This window comes from Quercus suber, unplaced genomic scaffold (assembly GCF_002906115.3).
Source record: "Quercus suber isolate HL8 unplaced genomic scaffold, Cork oak 2.0 scaffold_200, whole genome shotgun sequence".
In the NCBI taxonomy this organism is placed as follows: Eukaryota; Viridiplantae; Streptophyta; class Magnoliopsida; order Fagales; family Fagaceae; genus Quercus; species Quercus suber.
In genome coordinates this window covers 105,815-128,725 of record NW_027069658.1, presented here as the reverse complement: position 1 = coordinate 128,725, position 22,911 = coordinate 105,815, and the positions used below count along the sequence as shown (strand labels likewise).

At 40.4% G+C, this 22,911-nt stretch overlaps 1 protein-coding gene across 1 annotated transcript in view; it reads right to left on the bottom strand.

Moving 5' to 3' along the window:
- The window catches only part of LOC112003309 (uncharacterized), a 15,461-nt gene extending 3,590 nt beyond the window's left edge, over positions 1 to 11,871 (bottom strand). Inside the window, exons 1-4 of the mRNA XM_065779137.1 lie at positions 11,610 to 11,871; positions 4,696 to 4,900; positions 4,038 to 4,128; positions 1,502 to 1,647 (exon numbers count right to left, since the gene is read on the bottom strand). Of these exons, the coding sequence (XP_065635209.1) occupies positions 1,502 to 1,647; positions 4,038 to 4,128; positions 4,696 to 4,900; positions 11,610 to 11,856 (689 nt within the window). The 5' untranslated portion in view covers positions 11,857 to 11,871. The remainder of the gene's footprint in view (positions 1 to 1,501; positions 1,648 to 4,037; positions 4,129 to 4,695; positions 4,901 to 11,609) is intronic.
- Positions 11,872 to 22,911: the final 11,040 nt, after the last annotated feature.

Sequence of the window (22,911 nt, the reverse complement as noted above, 5' to 3'; positions counted from 1 at the left end):
AAAAAAAAAAAAAAAAAGGACTACCAACCCAAAATAAACAGAGACACATTCCAAAATCACCCAAAACCAACAAATAAACTCAAATCAGATCAACTCAAAACTAACGATTCAAACCCAGCCCACACCGATTCAACAACCCATAGCCACCACCGATTCAACAACCCAGCCAACACCCAAACAACCACCACCGATTCAAACCCAGCCACCACCGAAGGGACCCACATCGACACCCAAACAACCACCACCGATTCAAACCCACCACCACACAAATCCACTGCATAAACCCACTGCACAACCCGTCCACCACTACACAAACCCACTGCACAAATCACCACAAAAAAAAAAAAAAAAAAAAAATCAAACACAAGCTAACTTGGCCAAATTGAAGTGATTTTGACAACTAAACCATAAAACAAAATTAACCCAGAAAACCCAATTGGCAATTTATCACAGCAACCACCGCAACACCGGCGACTTCTCCAGCTCCAAAAACCTTGACACCACCGCGCCGAGGACTCTCCCGGCCTCGATCGCCGCCGCCAAGTCCTTCGGCAAATTCTTCAACGACCTCCCAGCCTCCGCTAGCACCATCAAAGCCTCCTCTCTGTTCTTGTCCTCCGCCGACGACCCCTCATCGCCTCCTCCTCCTCTGCTACCACCTCCGCCGCTGTTTCCGCTGTTGTTGTTGTCGTCTCCACCGGGGAATGATACGACGAAGTTTGCGATGGAGAAAGCGGTGAGGAAGTGGCGGGTGGGGTTGTTGTGGTGGGTGAGAGAGAGACGGAGGTGGAGGGAAGTGGGTGGTGGTGACGAGGAAGAGAGGAACGGACGGTGAGGATTGGGCTTGGAGAGAGATTGAGCAGAGAGGCAGTGAGCAGAGAGTGAGATTGAGAGAGATGAAGTTCAGAGATTTTAGATGAGAGTGAATGAGAGAGAGAGAGAGAGAGAGAGAGAGAGAGAGAGGCACGGTGAGAGTGAATGAGAGAGAGAACAAGTGGCCTTTTTTTTAATCAAAACCGGAATAAAATAATGCATTTTATTTTTAGCTTTGATGAACAGTACACATCTATATATAGATGTGTACTGTTCATAATCATCTAAAATTTTAACTTTTGCCTCCACTGCTGCAGCGTGATTTTTGTGTTTCTGGAGCTAAATTTTAGCATTATAGCATTATAGCTACACTGCTGTGAATGCTTAGAATCAGAAGATATGGAAAGAGGACAACATAAGTTTTTATACACCAAATACAATACAAGTAGGGATAAAAAAAAAAATCAAGAAAAATTCTTCCCAAGTCCAAGAAAACACTCATTGCTTTGAACAGAAAAGAAAGAAAGGAAATAGTTTGTTGTTCCATTGTCTTGTTTTTTACTTTACCAGTAAGATACATATTCTATTTGGAAAATGAATTTGCTAATGAGTTAATCTAATCAAAGATATAAAATGTTTGTTTTTTAAAGAATTGTGAATTGAATCAAATGAATGACTCCCCTCATACCTCCCAGCCACAAAAGGGTAGCCTTTTGGGTGATTGTGGGGTAGCTGGCCCTGCAAGCCTGTGACAATGGAAGTCATCTTTCTAACGATTTCAGTGTCTTCACTGTAACTTTCATAGCATCGCCCCCATCTGGGATCTCTGCAAACCTGTCAAAACGTAAATTAATTTTCTCAACATTCTGTTCATAAAACGAACCTCTACAGGAGAGAATAAAAAAAGAAAAAAAGAAAAGAAAATAACAATAAGAATCTATGTTCAATTCAAAGTGTCGAACTCCAGCTCACAATTTAAAATCCCAAGTGTGATATCTTATTGAAAGATTTTACAATACGAATCATACATCTCATTTTAATGTTAAAACTTTCATAACCCACAATTTTATCTGATAGGAAGTTACCCGCCTCAGTACCCCAAATTGATTGGATATTGATTTGAATTAGATGAGAGTGTTGTGTGGGTGTGCGTTGAGTCACACATCAATCATAAACTAGGTCAATCTAGGCTTTATAAAGAATTACAAGGAGCTTCAATTGTGACTAGACTAGTCCTTTTGGGAGTTATAACACAATGTGACTAGTGCTTTTCCTTAGGTAGCTATAAATGGTATCGAAGACAACCTAATAGCCCCATGTGGGCTCAGAGACACTACCCCACAATATGGACCTTGACGAAGAGATCAGGGATTTAAGTGGGAGAGTTTATGACACCTAGATTGAGAGGAAATTTGCCATGTAACATGATATATGAAACATTTTCATTTGTAAGCACATTTTTGAAATTATTTTGTAAGCTAACATCTCGAGTTCAGTAACAAAATCGAGCCTTCGAGACTTGAGTTTCAGTGCTGGCACATAGCTGATGTGGAACTCGAGTTCTATAAAAGTTAGATCTAGAGAACGCAGGAACTCGAGTCTCTAAGACTACTCCAACTGAGATCGCAATGGCCTAACACGTCAAAACAAACCCATCAGCCTGTGTGGATTGAGATCTATTTCTATCAGAGACATCTAGGATTCAAATTCCCCATCCTTCTTGTCACTATTGAATTATCAAAACAAAGACAAGAAAACCACAAACATTGTGCCTACTCCACTACAATTGAAGCTTGTCAACAAAACCCTCCACTCTTAAACACATGTTGACATATGAAAAATTATGGGAATTTATCTATGTATGGTTTGGGTGGGTTAAGGTTTAGGAGGATTTGTAATTTTTGGGGTTTGGAACCTTTATAGAAGAGGGGTTAGGGTTCAAGAGAGAAAAGATTGGATTTATGGTTGAAAAGAGAAGAAAAAAAAATATAGAAATAGATTTTTTAGTAATATGTGAACAGTAATGATGAACAGTGCTGTGAATAGAACTAGTAAATAATATTATGAACAGTACCCTAAGACACTTGTATAGATACTACTCTTACTCAATAATTTTATCTATTGACTCTTACTTGTTTGAGTACAAAAAGACACTTACATAGACCCTAATCTTAGCTTCTCCTAGTAGAACTAGGACTTCTCCTTTGACTAGTAAACCAAAATCCTAATTGAATTAAACCAAAACCCATACATAATGTTCATAAACTAAATAAGACTTATTTATAGAAGAAAACCCATGGACCATGACTAAGGCCCATACCAAAAAAATGGGGAATTACTAAAATGCCCTTGACTCTAGAATAGAAAACCTAAAGAGTCAAAGAACCGTAAAATAAAGGATAGGAAATCAATTAGTCAACACCTAAGCTTGCTTAAAGTCAACACCAAGCAAGGGGAAAAAAAACCCACTAGGAATCAACACTTAAGGCTATCTGGAGTCAGTGCTAGACTAGTGGAAGAATTTCAATCGAAATTTTATTATCAATCAAACTGTTAATTGTCTCCGTAGTACAATAGTGTCCTTACATTGAATACTATGATTAAACCTAATCTTAACTGACATAGGAAATCTTAATTTTAATTGATTTGGGAGATCCCAATTATTGAATTACAAAAATAACCTTAAATCTAAGAAATAAAATAAAAATTTCTAATAGCTGAATAAAAATCTAATTGACCAATAAAAACATTTTTTGATAAGTAGACTAATAAAAACATAATCGACTCCCAAAACTAAATTAAAAAAAATTTCCTTGCTGCCTGCGTCAGTCAACCCTTTTTGTGAGTTATTTATTGAGCTATATGACACAAATTTTCAACATTCAAACAGGTTTGTTACTTTCTAAACTATAGGAATCAGCTAAATTATCAAAATGATGACAACTTTCAAAGACAAAAAAACTAAGTGCATATCATCAACAGATATTGCCAACTGCAAAACATAAACAGTTGCTACATTCGCAAGTAACTGCAATCTTCTTCCAATTAGAAACCATCAGCTGAATTGCAAACAAATATGTGTTTACACCAAGCCGGTTTGTTGGAGAAAGCTTTACTCAGAATGGTATTACACTCTGAAACTTAGAATTACTAGTTCACCATCACAACCACTTCATAACAAACAATGGCCAAGAAAGAAAAAAAAGTACATCTATAATACTTACAGCCACACAAGGAGCAAAAGTACAGTGAATGCCGCTTGCCCTCACTTCAAGTGCTGTTGCTTCCCCAATCTTTTGAACCAAATCTGCATCCCTATCACATGTTCAAAAGTACAAATGGCTATGAAGCTACAAGACCAGTAACCTTCCACTTGGCTCCTAAGAAATTTTAAGTAAAGAAATACAAAAATTAACTGTAATAGTTCTTTGTCATTTACCTTCCCCATAAATGAAATCATTTTTCATTCCTATGTTTCAACTACTAAAAGAGAAAGTAAGCTGGCACTGTGAGATATTATAGTGGTTCACAACAAAGGATATTGATTCATTGCTCTTGCCCTTCACCTGTTCCCTTGGATCCTAAATTTAAATTATAAATTCCATTTTCTTTTCTTTTTTTCCAACATTTTCAAATTAATTAAATGAAGAAGCAGGGAATGCTCCTGCTGCTGGTTTTGAATGAAAAATGATGATCTAATTTGGATGCAATATATGAATTTAGAGGCTATGAAGCTAACCGCTTTAGCTTCCTCTTTTTTTTTTTTTCTTTTTTTTCTTTTTTTTTTTGCTTCTTACTTTCCTTGTGTGTGTTTTAGATTTGCTAAAAACTGAAAAGTGACAATTATGTAAGATTCCCTAGGACCAGAAGTCTAACACGAACCTGGTAGCTCCCAAGCCAACATTGTGAGGAAATATAGTGGCTCCATAAACACTATTGTGACCATGAACTGCATCAACCCCATATATTAGTGGTATCCCCAGCCGTGACTCTAGTGCTGACTTTTGAAACCCATCAGCCAGATCAGCCCAATCTGATGACAATGCATTCTGAAAGGGTCCACTACCACAAGCACTGAGTATACCTCCTGCAAATGCAAACATTTTTCCCCTTCCATTTACTCAAATAGAATTCGCAAAATTACAGTGTCTCAAACATTTCATGAAATGACACTCCCCCCAAAATGCCCTCAGGTATGTATAATAAATGCATCAGTTAAGAGTGACTTATGGCTTGTTTGGAAGTTTAGAGAGGGAGGAGAGTAGAAGAGAGTAGTGGGGAGGAGAGTAGAGGAAAATGATTCCCCTCCACCTTATTTGGATGTTTTTAAAATTAGTAAGGGGGAAGGGAGTAATTAGCCCTTCCCTTTGTGTAATTTTGTTAATATAATAAGGGTAAATTAGGTAATTTACTTGGTTAATAGTTTATGTACTCTACTCTCCCTCCAAATCTCTCCAATTTGGGGGAATTAAAAATGGGGGGCTAGAGGGAGTTGAAACCCCTCCAAACCCCTCCAAACCCCTCCCCCTCCTTCCTTAAAAAACTTCCAAACAAGGTAATTAGATTACTCTCCCTCCCTCTACTCTACTTCCCCTCTTTTTTTAAACATCCAAATAGGTCATTAAGTTTATGCCCTCTCAAACAATTATTGTATGGGCAAAACTTTTTTTTTTCCCCTTCTTCCTTCTTTTTCCTGTGCTGCAAGAGAACCCACGCTTCAAATCTCCAGTTGCCTCTGATTGATGCAAAATAGCCTTTTGGGCTTCTATCTATTATGTTCGTCTTCCTACAAAATGGTAACCAATGACTTGCAAACTTTGCAGCTTCCTTACAAGCAAAGAGAGTGAGTTGTGAACCACCGTCATCTGATACATAGACCGAAATCTTCTCTGTTGGATAGTCATAAGCCATGACTGATAAGGCTGTGCTCACCAACCTTATTGGTGGTTCCTTGTACGGATCTGCTGTGCAGATGAGCACGTCTAGTGCTGGAAAATCTGATTTCTTCATTATTTTGTCTAGAGAGAGAGAGAGAGAGAGAGAAAGAAAGAATCATAGATCATAAAAGAAGAAAGTAAACAGAGAGAGATATGAGATATTCTTTTCTTTTCTTTTTTTGGGTTTTGGGTTTGGAAGGGAAGGGTCACGGTGGTTGATTTGAAGGAAGCTTTTTGCTTTTTTCCCCTTCTTCATTATTTTTTTGCTGGGGTTTTTTTTGTTTGCTTTTGATGATGATATCTATTTATTCTTCAGTGAAAGGCGTAGATCCTACCATTTGAAAGATTTGAAGCCATAGGTCTCTTGTAGTTGCAGTATAGGAAAAAGAAGGAAGAAGGAAAAAATTAAAAAAAAAAAAAAAAAAAGTTTTAACGCGTTTGCTTGGGCCTTGGACCATCCACAGCAACTATCATGTCAATGATGCATAGTGTAATCCTCTCATATATTTTATATATATATATATATATCATATGCTTTAATATGAGTTGAAGAGACATACAAAATTAAATATCTATTTCGATATTCTCTCTCTCTTTTCAAATGAAATTAAGTAATTAATACCGATAATGGGGGCAAAATAAACCACCAGTAATGATTTGTCTCTCTTTGCAAAAGCATGACAATGAATAAGATCAAATTTGATTCTCTTACGATATGGGATTGTCAATTTGTCACTCTTACTATTTACATGTTCACGTGGGGATCATGAGGGTTGCTCATAATTGTTTATTTGGTGGACATAGATAAACTGTACTGGTCTTCTCATTGTGAGGCATGTATCCATAAGGATGTATAGGCTGATAGTGTCGTGCTGTCCATGATTCAATACATAAAATTAGAAGTCAATTTAATACAAATGCACAAAGATATATTGAACTCTTTAAGTGACCAATTCACAAATTGTAATTTTTTTTTTTTTTAAGATACAATGACTATCTTCAAGTGAATGATTTATTCTCGACAAGATTTGTCCTTTGTCCAGCCTAGAGAGAGAGTAGTTGATTTTACATTTTATAATTTCGAAGAAAACAAAAAATTAAAGCATATATAGGTTTAAGATTTTGTTTGACATAGGCAATGGCTAAAACAATTTAAAATGCAAAATATGGATCCTAGTGAGCATCTTTCTACAATGTACCATTTATTTTATCATCAAAACTCCTCAGTGAGGTGATATGAGCTTAGTTTTCTCTTTATAAACGCTTAAGTTCGAGTCTCACTAATGTATAGGTAGGGTGAGCAGATCTAATGAAGACAAGTAGACAACGCCCTTGATCCTCTCCCCCTCAATATTTTTTGATGTTCCAAAAAAAAAAAAAAAAAAAAATCTTTCAACAATGCAAAAGACAAATGTATATTAGTCATACTTAGACCCCACAGGTAGAAAAGATAGAATCATAGAATTAGAACCACCATGAGGGGAAAAAAAAAGCAATTCATTCGAAATGGTCAAATAGTTATATGTCTAAAGCATGCGGTTAGAAAAGTAAATACGAATTGATAGGGCCATTATCAAAATTAATAATATATATATATATATATATATCTCTTTACCATGAGCAGTTGAGCACAATTAAAAAAAAAAAAAAGATATATAGTACAAAATTATTACAAGTAGCCAAATTTTTCAATAAGAGCATTCATAGAGTGGAGCTAAAAATTTAGCTTTTTAGCTCTACCAAAAGTTACTTTATTTATTTTACCTATATACAAACTGCAGCAGTGGATCTATTTTAACCTTTAACACAATAAAATAATATAAACTTCACAATAAAATAATATAATTGCTACAATAAAATAATATATCTCACTACCCAAAAAAACATCCATAGTTCTAACCACAACCACCTCTACCATCAGCCACACTCACAACCACCACCACCACTACCACCACCGANTGCTTGGGCCTTGGACCATCCACAGCAGTAGATCTAAATTTTTAACTTTTTAACTACACAAAAAGTACTTTATTATTTTACTTAATACAACTGCAGAGTGAATCTATTTTAACTTTTAACACAATAAAATAATATAAACTCAAATAAAATAATATAACTTACAATAAAATAAACCGGCCATAGCAAAAAAAAAAAAAAAACTCCAATTTTTTTCCTCAACCTAGACCAAATAAAATCACCGATCACAAACAAAAAAAAAAAATGCGGCACAACCACCACCAACAAACCCACAGCCACCACAAAACAAATCCACAGCACACCACAAAACAAACCCACAGCCACAAATCACAAATCGAACCAACGCCGATACGACCCACCACCAGCAAAACGACCCATCACCACCGTGACCCCTGAAATCCAGCAACCCAAACGCCAAAACCCACCAAACCCAAATCCAACTACCTAAATGTCAAAACCACACACCGATCTCAACCCCAACGCACATCGGAGCACAACCATGACTCAGCGACGGAGTGGAGGTGAGGGAAGCCACTTCAATCCACGGGGCTGGAGCACAACCATGACCCAGTGACCGGAGCACAACGTTGAGAGAGTTTTGAGAGATGAGATGAAAGCTGAAAGATGGGGTGACTGAGAGAGAGAGAAAGGCACGGTGTGGGTTTTTAATAAAATAATCAGGCCAGTAGAATAAAATAATATTTGTTTTTTTAGCTCTCATGAACAATACACATCTATTTATAGATGTTAACTATAGCAATGAAGCTAAAAAAAATAGATTTAACTCCACTGCTGGAGCATCATTTTGATGTTTGAGGAGCTAAATTATAGTAAAATAGCAATGTACCTGCACTCCGCAAATACTCTGAATAAATAGAATTGTTGTAACGAACTTCAATAGGTGAATGGATATGCTGATTAGATCGAGTTGACAACTCTTAATAAAAAGATTCTATTAATATAAAAAAATAAAATAAAAAACTCATAAAGAAATGATATTAGCTAAACTAAAGCAAACTATAGTTGCACAACTCTACTTCTTCGTATTATTGTTGACAAGACGCCAGTTTAGACTTTATTTTATTCTCATGAAAGTTAAGACTTTATTATAATTGTTTTGATAGGCCAGTTTAGACTTTAGATTCCATCCTTCACAAATTTTTGCCAAAATTTATCATTGGACAAACATTGCCAGATAAGATTGACTATTAAATGCTTGATAAGTCGCACAGGAAACTTTATAAAACACTCAATAGGAGAACAAAAATGGCATAAAAGCAATGGTATAATAAATTAATAATATAAGGAATATATAAGTAGCATTGTAGCAAGCTATTGCAGCCATGAGTTTTGTGGCTAACTAGTATTGTTTGTACTTTATTTTCAAATTCTTATTTTTGCCAAAAATTTTATAGTTGAATTGACACCTCTTCAAATATAAAATATTTAAAAATTAAAGAAAAATGTTTGAATGACGAAATTAGTAATATATTATAATTATCTCTATAGCTTTTTTTTTTTCTTTTTTTTTGAGAAGCAAGTGTCTATAGCTATTTCTACAGTTACTTTGGTTTAGTCAATTTTTGTCTCTTTGTGAGCAAGACAGCGCATGTTGTTGCGAAAAGCCAAAAGTAATTTCACCGGAAGACCAAAACAAAACTTGATGGGTAATGCAGAGGCGTTTCATGTGTGCTAGGCCTGCTGGAGAAGGACTCTTTTAAAATGTATTTTTAATCTCTATATTTTATTTTATTTTAATTTTTTTTATTATTTTGGTCTCTACATTTTAATTTTATCACTTTTAATCTCTAAACCAATTAACGCGTGTTATTTTCGTCCTTTCCGTCAATCAACTGACGAAAATAGCTGAGGTGGCAACCAGAGCAATTAAAATATTATAAAAATACCACGCCAGTCATGACACATCAGCATATAAATTTAAAAAATTAATTTATTAATTTTAACTAAATAAAAAAATTAAAAATCAAAACAAAATTAAAAATCAAAATTCACCTGAATTAAGATTTAAAGATTAAGAAAAAAAAAACTTGTAGTAATTTTCTCAATTTTTCTTAAAATTTCTTGTCAACCAAACACAAAATCATCAATAAACACTAAATTCAGACACAGTGCCAAACTCATTTTTCATTTTTCATTTTCCTAGATCTCTCTCTCCCTTTCCCTCTCGGGTCAAACTCCTCTCTTGGCTTTCTCTTATTTCTTTTTCTCTGACTGTCCTTTCCATTGAGTGCCTTAATGGTACTTCCACCGTCGACGAGTGGACTGGCGATTGTTGACTCCTACTCTTGAACATATCGCTGGGCAAATTCAAAAAACAAAAACCAACGAAGGAAATTAAATATTATAAAAAAGTAGCAGTTGAACAAAAAAGACAAATAAAAATAAAAAAGGAAAAAGAAGCAGCAAAACCCAGTTAACGTTGAGCAACAGCAAAGCTACACAGGAATGCTATAGTCCATTTATGTTCTTTCTTGTTTTCTTTCCAATTTGGAGAGAAAACATTTTGGTGGATCCGGGGAGAAAACACCCAGGCCCCACCAGTTTTTTTTCCTCCCTTCCCTTCAACCAAACACTCACAAAAAAAATGTTTTCATTCCCATTTTCTTTCCTTTTTTTTTCCTCATCCTCCCTAAAATTCACTCAATCAAACATAGTATTAGTCCAAAGTTTTTGGGCTCGACTATAGATTCTCAACGTATTAATTAGGGTCGACCATATTTTTTTTTTCTCCATTCTATTCAATTTGAAGCCATACTCTCTATTACTAACCTAATTGACATGTCATTTTTTATTACTTCTACTAATGTTATTTTGGCCTTCTTCTACCTTTTATCGATCCTCTACTAATGTTATTAACAGTACCATAGAGCATAGTTGGTTGTATAGTAGTCTTATAAAATTTTCCCTTTAACTTAATAAATATTCTATGATCACAAAATACTCTTATGCTGAGTTTGGATATGCGTTGCGTTTCAGTGTTTGCACGTTTTGCGTTTTCCTCTTTTTTTTTTTTTTTTTTTTTTGTTTTGTTTTCACACGTTTCAGGGACTAATGTGGCTACTGTTTATGAATAGTAGTCGCAAAGGTTAACTTTTCAACCGTGAATAGTGCACTCGTGCACTATTTATGGACCCACAAATATCACTTTTCAGCAACTTTTTCATTAAAAATGAGTCTTACGATACTATTCACACATTTAAAAATTATTTTGTTATAGTGTTTTCAATTTCAACAAAATAAATTCTATCTAAACGAACTCTTAATGTACTTTTCCACTTCATTCATCTTGCTCTTATCCTATGATTCACATTCTCTTCAATCTCTCCATCCTTATGAATTATGAATTATTGATGCAAGATATCAAAAACTCTCACTCTTTAGTATCTCTTAGCCATCAAGTTTTACCACTCCTTCGTCTCTATTTCTACTTATACTAAACTTACCTTCCATGATTGACAAAAAAAAAAAAACTAACCTTCCATGTACTCTATATTAGTCCTACATAAACAAAAGCCTTTAAATTCTAGGACGTCTCACCAAATTCCTAATTTGACAGTAACTCCACTTCTAGTTTCATTCACTAAACTATTACATTTATAAAAACTTCAAAGGGAGAGTGTCATTTCATGAAACTTGGGGAAGTCATTTTTGTAATGCCCAAAAAGAGGCGGGTGTAGTTTACCCAATAAAATTAAATTTAAAAAAGTTGTGTTTTATTAATTTCAAAAGTGTCATTTCATGCAAGTCCAAATGACATAACTTACTGTACAAAAAGCAAAGAACTTTCTTCTACAAGTGCACACATGCATACACACAAACATGAAGAAACTTTAAAGAGACTGAGAGAGAGTGATTGTGTACCAATAGAGAGGTCTTTGATGGCATCAGGGGTGGCAACACGGCGCTCAATCTGGGTCATCTGGCCGACCTTCTCTTTCAAAGTCATTCGAGAAAGAAGATCCCTAATACGAGCCTCTACGGGTTCATTGGGATCTCTGTAAATGCAATTCATGTCCTCCTCCACTATCACCACAGAACCAGTGGAATAAATAGGTGATAACATAAATATCAGAACTTTTATAGGAATATTTTTCAAGTTGCTGTCCATTAAACATTTTCCAAACATTGACTTGAGTCAACCGAATGAGTTCAAAAATTGTCTCCAACATAAAAGAACTTCAACCACACAATGAGGATATATGAATTTGATCCCTTGTTGGTGCTAGTTTATCAGACTTTTCCCACTCAGAGACAGCAAAGCGCGTTTAATAATGTCTCTCTAGTCTACTAAAAAGACATAGAACTGACTTGACTTGGACTCGACTGGCATTTCCAGTGGTTTGAATGATACCATTGAATTCTTAGAGCATTAGCATTGGAAAATGCTAATGCTAATTTATTTTACCATTCCAAAACCTCACTTTATCATTATACCATCCAATTTTACAATACCTCTTACATCCTAAAACTCTATTTTGATTAAAATATTATTTTTTAATCTTTCTTTACTATTTCTTTATAACTGTTATTTTTTTTTTAGACTCATGTTTCCTGCGCTTTTCAACAGTTTTTTTTTTTCCTCTCCTTCTCCCTCAACCTCTAGCAACACACAAGCCATCAACAACCATAGCCACGGCACCTCAACCCATCAACAACCACCGGAGCAAACCCATCAACAACAATCGCCGATTTGAAACCCAGCCGATTTGAAACCCACCGGAGCAAACCCATTCAAAAAGAATAATCATCGGAGCCGCTGCCACCATGACCTGATCCTCTTCCATGACCCAATCATCGACCCAGACCTACACCGCCACCACGATATATTTTTTATTTTTTATTTTTTTTCCAATCACCAGCATCAGAGAATTTCTCCACCTTCCCTCAACCTCTACACCGCTCCTCCACTGCCCAGTCACCACCACCGTGCCTCCAACACGCCCAACACGCCACCACTGCCCACTGCCCACCAAAATCCCACAGGAACAAAAACCCACATAAAAAAAAAAAAAAAAAACCACTCCGTGACCCACGCCGATCAAAACACAGAACCTAGACCTCGCTGACCAAGCACGACCCAGACCTCGCTGACCAAACACGACACAGCAACCCACGGTTAAACACAGCAATCCACCCTCTCCGATTCAAACCTTTGTTAAACCCATCGGAGCCATCTCTAGCAACCCACACCCTCTTCGATTCAAACCTTTGTCAAACCCATCGGAGCCATCTCCAGCTGTTGGAGCCTTTTTTTATCATGTTGGGCTGGGCTGCCCCTTTGTGGTTGTAGGCCCAAGTGTTTTGGGTTGCGGAAGTCGAGATCGGTCTAACTAGAACTCAACTTGGCCGGCTTGTGCACAAACTAGGCCTCGTCTGCCAGGAGAGTACTTACGGCAGGCAGAGCTGTTTCAGAGAAGCTTGTGGTAAACAAACATAATTGATAAAAACAGAACAATGTATTCTGGAATGACCAGATAGTTCTTTTGATAGTGAATGACCAAATGATCCATAATCACAATAATATGAACAATTTTTGACAAATAAAATAGTAAGGGCAAATGGTAATAAAGATTAATCCACAAATAAAGGAAATAAGCCCAGTTCGGTCCGCGGGAGCAAGGTCAAGGAGGAAGAACGCCTCTTCTCAACACGATTAACCTCCAAGGAAAAGAATTCCTGCCATGGAAATTAATGGGTTTGAGGGAGGCGGACCTGAATGGACAATGCCCCGGACGATTATAGAAGAGAGTAGGGATTTGAGAGGGAGAGAAGAGAAGGGACCTAACGATGCATGCCACTAACACTTGCCTTTTTTCTCTCTGTCTTTCTCTCCTTTCTAGTTTTTCCTTAGTGATTTCCACAATTGTAGTTTTTAGTATTGTGCTCCCCTGTTTTTCTAAGTATGTTTCAAAGTCTTTTTCTTTACGTTGTGTTGTATTGCTCTCGTCCTTGTTGCCGTTCTTGTACACAGCAGAGGCTTTCTTCTTATAGTGCCTGCCGTGACCGGATTTTACTATTCTACCCCTTAACCACCTTTGTTTGGTCTAGGCGTACTTGCTGACCATCACTGTTCTGTCTGCAAGTTTCCCTGTTACAGACAGAGACAACTATTTTGTCTGTTAGTCTGCCATGGCACCTCTTCCTGCCGCGGTGATGTTTCTCTCTCTCTATCCCTCATGGCATGCACCTATTAGTTCCAACTCAACCTTGCCTCTTTTGGGTGGTATGTCATCCCAGCAGGACGTATCCCCCAAAAGAGCTTAAGCAAGAACCTTAAAACAAGTCTTCCCCTCTCCCCACCTCCAAACCATGCCCTCTTACCTCTGACCCATGACCCCACCATGTCCCGTATTGGCTGGGTACATGCTAGTGGTGCTTAGGCCTTGCGTGTGCATATGTCTGAAATCTGCCTGCTATTCATGCATCTGCCGTGGACTGGAGACTTTGCCTGTATTGCCTGCCATCCGTTTCTGGCTTTTCACGAGTTGCTACTCTGATTTCCCGCTCCCATAGGGTCTAGGCTTTACTGAGTACTGGGCTTTGCATTCTCTTCAACCCAATTCTTTAATTGCCTTGGCTTCCTACCGCGTTACTCAGCCTTTCCTGCTGCGGCAATTTGTTCCTACTGGGCCTCTTTTCAGGCCTACCGTTCCTTTCTTTCCCCCAATGGCTTAATATGGCCACTGGTGTTCTCACTTATGGGCTCCGGTGTCCCTTTCTTTTCACTTAGGCCTTTCCGGCCCATTTACTTCCTTCGGACTTCCTTGGTCCATTTACTAGCTCCGCATCCCATGGGCTTTTACTAACTTAATTGGGCTTCCCTGGCCCAATTTCCTTATTCTCAGCCTTGGGGTTCATGGGCTTGCCATTATCCCCTACTTTCTTTGTTTACATTGCTTTGGGCCTGCCGCGGCCCATTCTCACTTTTCCATACCACATACTGCCCATGGGTGCTGCTTTCTCTCTTTCTGGGCCTTTTAGGCCCACTTACTTCCTCAAGACCCATTCGTTTATATTAAGGGCCTGTGATCCATTATTCCTGCTAGTCGGGCCTAATGGTTTTACTTAGTCTGCCGCTTCTCTGCTGCCCGTATTTCTGGGTTGGGCTGCCTTCTGCCTATCTCAAAAAAATGACCCTCAACATTTAGCCCCCTGAACATATGGAGCGTTCCTGTGGTCCATATGTGAATAAAAGACCTTTCTGTCCCCTCTTTTTTTTGTTTCCCTTCTTTCTTTTCCTTCGCGGGCTTTTTTTTTTTTTTTAAACTGTGGGCCCCTTCATATATACATATATTTCTTTTCCTGCCGTGAACAGTGGTGACTCTTCGAATTTCCCAGAATGGCAGTTATCCTAAAACACAATTGCCGCTTCATTAATTTCATTCTTCTTTTGATGGCTGATTAGTCGCCTTCCTTCAGGCAAGTATTAATGACTCAAGTATTTAAGAAGAGAGTCCCTTCGAAAATTAAACATAAATACCTTCTTTTCCAAAACATTGTGTCCGTCCCTCTTCCTTTACCGTCTTCTCTTCTTCGTGCACCCATACCTCTTTTACTTCGCTCGAACCATCGCACAATGGCGCCGGTGAAAAGTCAGAGTTCTTCCCGCCACAAAGGGAAAGAGAAAGTTCCTGATCCTCCCGCCGGACAAGAAATGGGTGAGGAGGCTATGTACTCCGAATCTGATCATTCCGATGAGGAAGACGCACCGCGCAACCCAGACAGTGAGTGCGCCCCTCTGGTCAATCCTTGGTATAATGCCTATCCTCACTTCCCCGAGGTTCCCGGCGATTATATGCCGCTGCCGCCAGGCCGCGTGTGGCTCACCATATGTAGACGGAACCCCAATATTTCTTGGGCTCCGGTGTCTTCCTCCATTTCTGATTTGGTCATCCGTCAGGGGGTCTCTTTTCCCGTGCCGATTCATTTCGAGTTTGGGTCAGGCACGACCTTGGGTTGGAAGGAGTGGGTTGACCGATAATTATCCAATACGACCTTTATGGGTTTGCTACAGTGAGCCGACGTTCTGAAGGCCATCGTTTTATCCCGGAGTCTTTCTTATTTTCGAGACCTTTATAACCTTCATCACTTGGTCCGCCGGTGGTGCACCACCACCCACACATTCTTCTTCTCCTGTGGCGAACTGAATTTTTCTCTTGAAGATGTGGCCAACCAACTACTCCTGCCGATCCTTAGTGATACGGATCCTACCACTATAGAGCTTTCTTCGGAGGAAGAAGCCATTGAGGCCGAGTTGAGAAAGAGGATGGCCAGGAATGCAAAATTATCATACTGGGTTAGTTCTTCCTCTAAGTTTTCTGTCTCCGCCCACCGTGCGGCCTTTGTTGCTTTTTGGCTTTGCAAGTTCGTTTTTGGTTCGCACCCCCATTACGTCGTCAAGCCTTTGTATTTCCATTTGGCTATTAAAATAGCCACCGAAGTGAGTCTGCTACTGGCCCCCATGTTCTTGGGGCATTTGTATGTTCAACTGGACATCCTGCGGAGTGACGAGAGCCAGGCGGGCTCCTGCCACATTGTCACTTCCTCTGTTCATAGCACCATCCTGCAGCAATTGTTGTTTGAGCGCAATGCCCAATACTTAGCGAAATGTAAGCCCGTTCGTTTCGCGAAGGAGAATTACCAATCATGTCTGCAAGTGATCACTGACTTCTGCGGCAGGTTTGAATCCGATTTCCCTTTGGCTTTTCGTTGGTCTGGTCTGAAGCCCATCGGTCACTTAGTCGTTGAGTCTTTTGATAGTGGTACTGATTTTTCTTGGAGAGCTTATAAAAACTTAGGCAGGGGTTACACATGTATTGATTCTGCTATGGGTTCGTTTACTGATACCATTGGGACCACCACCCCTTTGGCTGGTTTTAATGAGATGGGGATCACTTATTTGGTGGCTACCAATGTTGGATGGCTACCATACTTGGCCGATGAGGGTATCAGATTTGTTCACTACCCTGCCAACCAGGTGAGGAGGCAGTTTGGGCTGGACCAGGACATCCCTAATGACCTTTCCTATCTCATGGTATCTGCTTTTGACTTTTGGAGACAGCGCTTTAGTGCAGTTACTGTTCCTGGCTTGTTGAAAGAGGGCCTTTGCACTCCTGCCATGCATGGCTATTGGCAGGCAGTGATGACCTCGTTTGGGCAAAAGTTGGTAGGTAGTCGTGGCTTTTCCCTTATCCCTCCTGACGAGCTAAGCATGCTTGTCTCTCCTAACCCTCAGTTGCTTTTGCCTTCCAGATCAGTTTTAGCTTATGCCAGGAAACAGAGCCGTTCTGCCATCTTCGAGTGGGACGATGAGAAGAAAGGATGGTGTTGGCTCACGGGTGATTTTCCCCTTGGTTAGAAAAAGAAAGTTAAGGTAACCAATATTCCTGCACCAACCAAGAAGACTCCTGCCAAGCACAAGTCCGCAAGCAAGCCCAAGTCTGCTGCTCCGTAGCCAGCCACAGGTGCTTCCCTCTCTAGCAAGACACGGGGTAGCAAAAGGAAAATAACTCCTCATCCTATGTCTGCCACTGAGCGAAGGGTATGTTATGTTAAGAAAATTTTCCATTGTCTTCTGTGTTTTGACTTTAACTGCTAACCCATGCCGTGCCTATTGCTTTCTTTCTTTAACACTACCTCTTGTCCCCCCTTTTCTTTGTAGTCTAAGCATAAGAAGGATGCGTCAGCCACCCATCCTATCGAGCTTGACGAGCCTGTATTTGAGGTAATTTCCACTATCTTCCTCTCTTTTTTTTTTTTTCTTTTTTTTTTCTTTTACACATATTTCACCTGCCACGTTTTCTTCATTTGTCTCAATCAGCTGTAGGTTCTTTTATTCTTTACCACATGTGTATATATATGTATTTCTTTTTTCTTTTGCCTTCCAGGATCAGCCTGAGCCCCTTTCCATCTATCATCCCACAGCCGAGGAGATGTCTGCCTCCATGGGCACACCCGTGGTGGGTTCTTTTGATGGGGCTGGTGAAACTTTTCAGACGCCCATTACTTCTGCTGCTGCAGATGGGATTCCTGTGGAGGTTCCTAGCCCTCCTACTGGATCGGTACCCAGAGAAGAGGGTACTCACACTGAGGGGGTTAGGAAAGCCACTCCATTTTCGGTCGAGATGCCTACTCCAAAGGAGGCTGTTCCTCCTGCCATAACTCAAACCGTGGCTGTTTCACTCATCGCTCCTCTTGTCATTTCTACTAGTGCTCCTTTTGCAACTTTGTTTCAGGCTGCGAAAGACGGTTCTTCCTTGGTAGTTACTCATTCTTCTATTCCTAGTTCGGCCACTCGCGGGCCCGATGTTGATTTGTCCTCCGAAGAGTCCGAGGATATTCTTGAGGATCTTGGTGATGAGCTCGTCCTGCTGAGAAGTATTTCTGAGTCCAAGGAAGAAGAAGGTGCTCCACCTGAGGCTGGATTCACGGGTATGTCCCTTCTCCATTTTTTCATTAAGTCCACTTTTCCTTCTTTATTTACTGGGTCCACTCTTTTTTTTTTTTATTTGCATGTCTACTTTATCTGTTTGTAGAGACCTTTGAAGGGCTAGGCATTGCAGCAAGTGTAGGGGTGCCTGCAGCAGCCACTCCTACCGCGCCCACAGCACCCATTCCTGTTGTATTTTCTGTACCAGCTTCTGCCATATTTATAGCGTCAGTTTCTGCCATTCCTTCTGTATCTGCTTCGGTTCTTTCCACAGCCCCCATTGTTACCGATCCTAGTAAGTTTTCTTTCCCTTTGTCTATTTTTCATTTGCTTCCCATGGCTTTGTTCCTTTCCTGTTTTCTCTTTTAGTTCCTCGTCTCATGCCTTGTGTTTTTCCTTGGTAGGACCACTCCCTATAGTCTCACCTCAGTTCGAAGTGGGCGGCAGTTCCGCTACCTTCCAAACCCTATGGGCGAAGCTGTTGCCTTTTTCGCACGTTTTGACCAGCCTGAAGTCAATGACCTTGATCCTGTAGCTTTCTGGGGCTCTAGGGCTCTGGGCCTCCTTATGTGGACTTTCATGGCTTTAGAATCCCTGAGGACTGTACTTCTCATTTGGCGATGATATATAACAACCGTGGGGACTTCATGCAGGGCTTCCGACTTGGCTGATCCGCTAGAGAGCATTTTTTTGAAGATGTTGGGGAGTGTGTTGAATGACATCGAGCATAGTTTTGTTGATACCATCTCTACCGAGAGGATCCTGCAGTGGAGGGCTGCGGTGCAGGAGCTTGTCAGCGTTGGTTTTGCTATAGAGTTCATTTTGGATTACCTTCGAGAGATTGTCCTGGCCGTTTTCATGAGGAGGGTCCAGCCCACTATTGATGCCATCGACTTGCGCTTTGAGATCTTGAGAAAGGAGGTGGCAGACTTGGAGGGCCGTCGCAAGCATCTCTTTTCTAGTATTGGTGGGTCTGATCGTTTTAGAGATCAGCCTCTTATTTCTGGACTCCGTTGATGATGATACAGTTTCTTCCTTGTTTCGTTGTTTCCTTTCCCTTATGACTCTATCTAGTACATTATGCTTTCTTATAGCACCTATTTGGCTAGTTTGCCATGGTTTGGGTTTGTAACTTAACTTTGTGATGCTACACTATACTTTTGCTATGACATATAATGATAAAACTTAGTGCTTTTCATTACATCCTCCTGAAAGCAAGTTACAATTTCGTATTGTGACATAGTCACTTGAAAGATGGAAAGGTAAAAGGAAACATAAAGGTCACAACAAAGGAAAAAGAAGACAATCATATGAGTTTTCTCCTTAGGCATAATATCGTTTCAACCATTTCCTGTTGATGGGATCCATTAAATCTTTGCCATCCATCTGAGTCAAACGGTAGTACCCGCTTGGGTGTGCCTCCCTTATCACAAGGGGTCCTTCCCACTTTGGTGCCAACTTGGATGGTCCTGCCAGGCCTCTTCTAACATAGTCTACCACTTTCAGAACAAGCTGTCCTTCCACGAATACTCTCTCTCTAGTCATCCTGCTGTAAGCTTCAGTCATTTTTTGCCTATATCTGCGGCTGCGTTCCTGGGCCTTTTCTCTTTTTTCATCAAGTCCCTCTAGGTCCTCACACCTTTCTGCCGCAAAGACTTCTTCTTCTTCCCTTCCTTTTTCTTGCATCTGCATGACCCTTAGGGACGGGGTCATTATCTCTGCTAGGCTCACCACTTCAGTCCCAAAAACCAAGGAAAAAGGTGAAAAACCTGTAGCTGACTTAGGCGAATTCCTGTAAGCCCAAAGAGTATCTGGCAGGTGCATTGCCCATCCTCCCGTGTACTCCTGGCTCATTTTACTGATAATTTTTATAAGGGTTTTGTTCGTTGCCTCCGCTTGCCCATTCCCTTGAGGGTAATAAGGTGATGACCGGTGGTGTTTAACTTGGTAGAATTCTAGCATCTTCCTTACTTCACTATTGACAAAAGTTGTGCCATTGTCACTGATGATTCTGTGGGGTACCCCGAACCTCACGATTATGTTTTCCTTGATAAAGTTTGCCACCGCTCCTCCGCTGGCTTTGCGAAGTGGTACTGCCTCTGCCCATTTAGTAAAATATTTCGTAGCCACCAATATCCATATATATCCTCGTGACGATGGGTTAACTAGTCCTACCAAATCAAGCCCCCAAGTGTGGAAAGGCCATGGGGTCACCTTGCTGTGCAAATTCTGCGGATGGGTGTGAATTAAGTTAGCCTGTACTTGGCAACTGTGGCACTTTTTTACAAATTCTGCCGCATCTTTCTTCATGGTAGGCCAGTAATAGCCCATTTGCAGCAGGCACCTGTAAAGTTTTTTCTTTCCCTGGTTTTTCCCGCATTCTCCTGAGTGTACTTCTTTCACCATTTCTCCTGCTTCTTCAGGGCCCAGACACCTCAAGGGGTCTCCATCATACCCTTTTTTGAAAAGGACCATATTGTGCATGAAGTAGCGTGTCGCCAACCTCTTGAGTTTATATTTTTCACTGTGCTTCTGCGGTAGGATGCCTTCTGTCAGGTACTGTATAAATGGGCCTCTCCAATCTTCGCAGGCGAACACAACGTAACTTTCTTCTCTGTCTTCTGCAAGTTGGCAAGCCTTACACTAAGTTTGGACTTGGTCCGCATCTTTGCCCATGCTTGGCCAATAAAAGCCTGCCCTTTGAAGTCTGCGGCAAAGGCTGACCTCTCCACAGGATCCGCAAGTTTTGTCGTGTACTTCTTTCAGCTTTCTCTGGGCTTCCTCTAGTCTTACACATCTGGCTAAGACCCCACCTGGCATCCTGCGGTATAATTTCCCCTTCACTAGTGCGTAGTCTTTTAGCACCTTCAATCCTGCGGCATCATCTTCATTCATCAGGGCTTCTTTTATGGGAATCTGCCAGTCCCCGTCGCACTGTTCCTCTAGAAATTTCTCCCTTAACGTATCAATTATCAATTCTCTCTTTTAGCTGACCTCTACTCTGGTGCTATCTCCTTTGAATATTATTTGTGAGCCTAGCGCGGCTAATGCGTCCGCAAACCGATTTTCATTCCTGGGAGCGTGCTCTATTTCAAAAGTTGAAAACTTTTCCACCATTTTCTAGGCCATTGCTCTGTATGGGGCTAGGTTAGGTTCTTTCAAGGAGAAGCTCATGTTGGCCTGGCAGACCACCAAATTCGAATTGCCTAATACCCTTAAGTGTTTGACTCCCATTTCGAGAGCCGTGGCTAGCCCAGTTAGATAGGCTTCGTATTCTGCAATATTGTTTGAATAGGGGAATTCTAATTTGAACGACAGTGCTACCGTTTCATCTTCTCCATCGTACAAAACTACTCCCATCCCTCCAGATTGGGTGGTAGAGGACCCATCAAATTTCATTACTCATTGCTCTCCGGTTTCTTTTGCCATGGCCACTTCCCCCGGAACTTCATCATCCTATGGGAGCTCTTCCTCGCCTGGAAATTGTGCTAATAAGTCCGCTATAGCTTGGCTTTTTACCGCCCTGAGTGTCCTCATTCTTAAATCATATTGCGACAATTGTAGCAACCATTGGGATATCTTGCCAGAGAGGATTGGTTGCTGCAGCAAAGCTTTGATGGCATGGGATTTGGTCATCAGCCACACTTCGTAGGCCAAGAAATAATGGCGCAACCTCTGTGAAGCATATACAATGGCCAAACACACCCTCTCTGCCCTTAGGTAACAGGTTTCTGTATCTTTCAAGGCACGACTAATATAATATACTGGTTGCTCGGCGCCACCCTATCCTCTTGGGCGATTAACGCACCAATGACATATGAATTGGTGGCCAAGTAGAGCAATAACGGCTTCTTGTGAATCGGGGCCTACACTGTGGGGAGGTTCATCATGATCTGCTGTAGCCTTTTGAAGGCTGCCTGTTGCAATTCCCCCCACTCGAAATCCTGCCCTTTCCTGAGCAGCTTGGTGAAAGCAGAGGTGATTGATGCCAATCTAGGAATAAATTTTCGAATGTACGAGACTTTCCCCAAGAAGCTCTTTAATTCCTTTACCGTACTTGGAGGTCTTATGGTCGCGATGGCCGTAGCTTTGGCCGGGTCCACGTCTGTTCCTCTACTGTGAACTAAGAAGCCTAGGAACTTCCTAGAGGACACTCCGAATGCGTATTTGAGAGGGTTCATTCTCAGTTTGAAGGCTCTGCACCTCTCGAATACTCTCCTCAACACTTGGAAGTGTTCCTCTCTCTTCCTTGATTTTACTACTATGTCATCTACGTAGTCCTCCAATTCATGATGCATCATGTCATGAAATATGGCCGTCATCGCCCGCTGATAAGTGGCACCCGCATTTTTCAATCCAAAGGGCATTACAGTATAGTAGAAGTTGCCCATGGGTGTTCTGAAAGCGGTTTTCTCTGCATCTCTCGGTGCCATCCTGATTTGGTTGTACCCGCTGAACCCATCCATAAATGAAAACATGGCACTTCCTGCCGCAAAATCTATCAATAAATCCATGTTGGGCAAGGGAAACTCATCCTTTGAACAGGCTTTGTTAAGATTCCTGAAATCTACACAACATCTTTTCTGGCCGCTCTTCTACTTCACGGGCACGATGCTGGACAGCTATCGTGGGTGTTGGATAGGCTTAATGAATCCTGCAGCAAGCAATTTCTATACTTTTTTGATTATTTGCCCTTCTATCTTCGTGTGAAATGTCCTGGCAGGCTGGGCTATT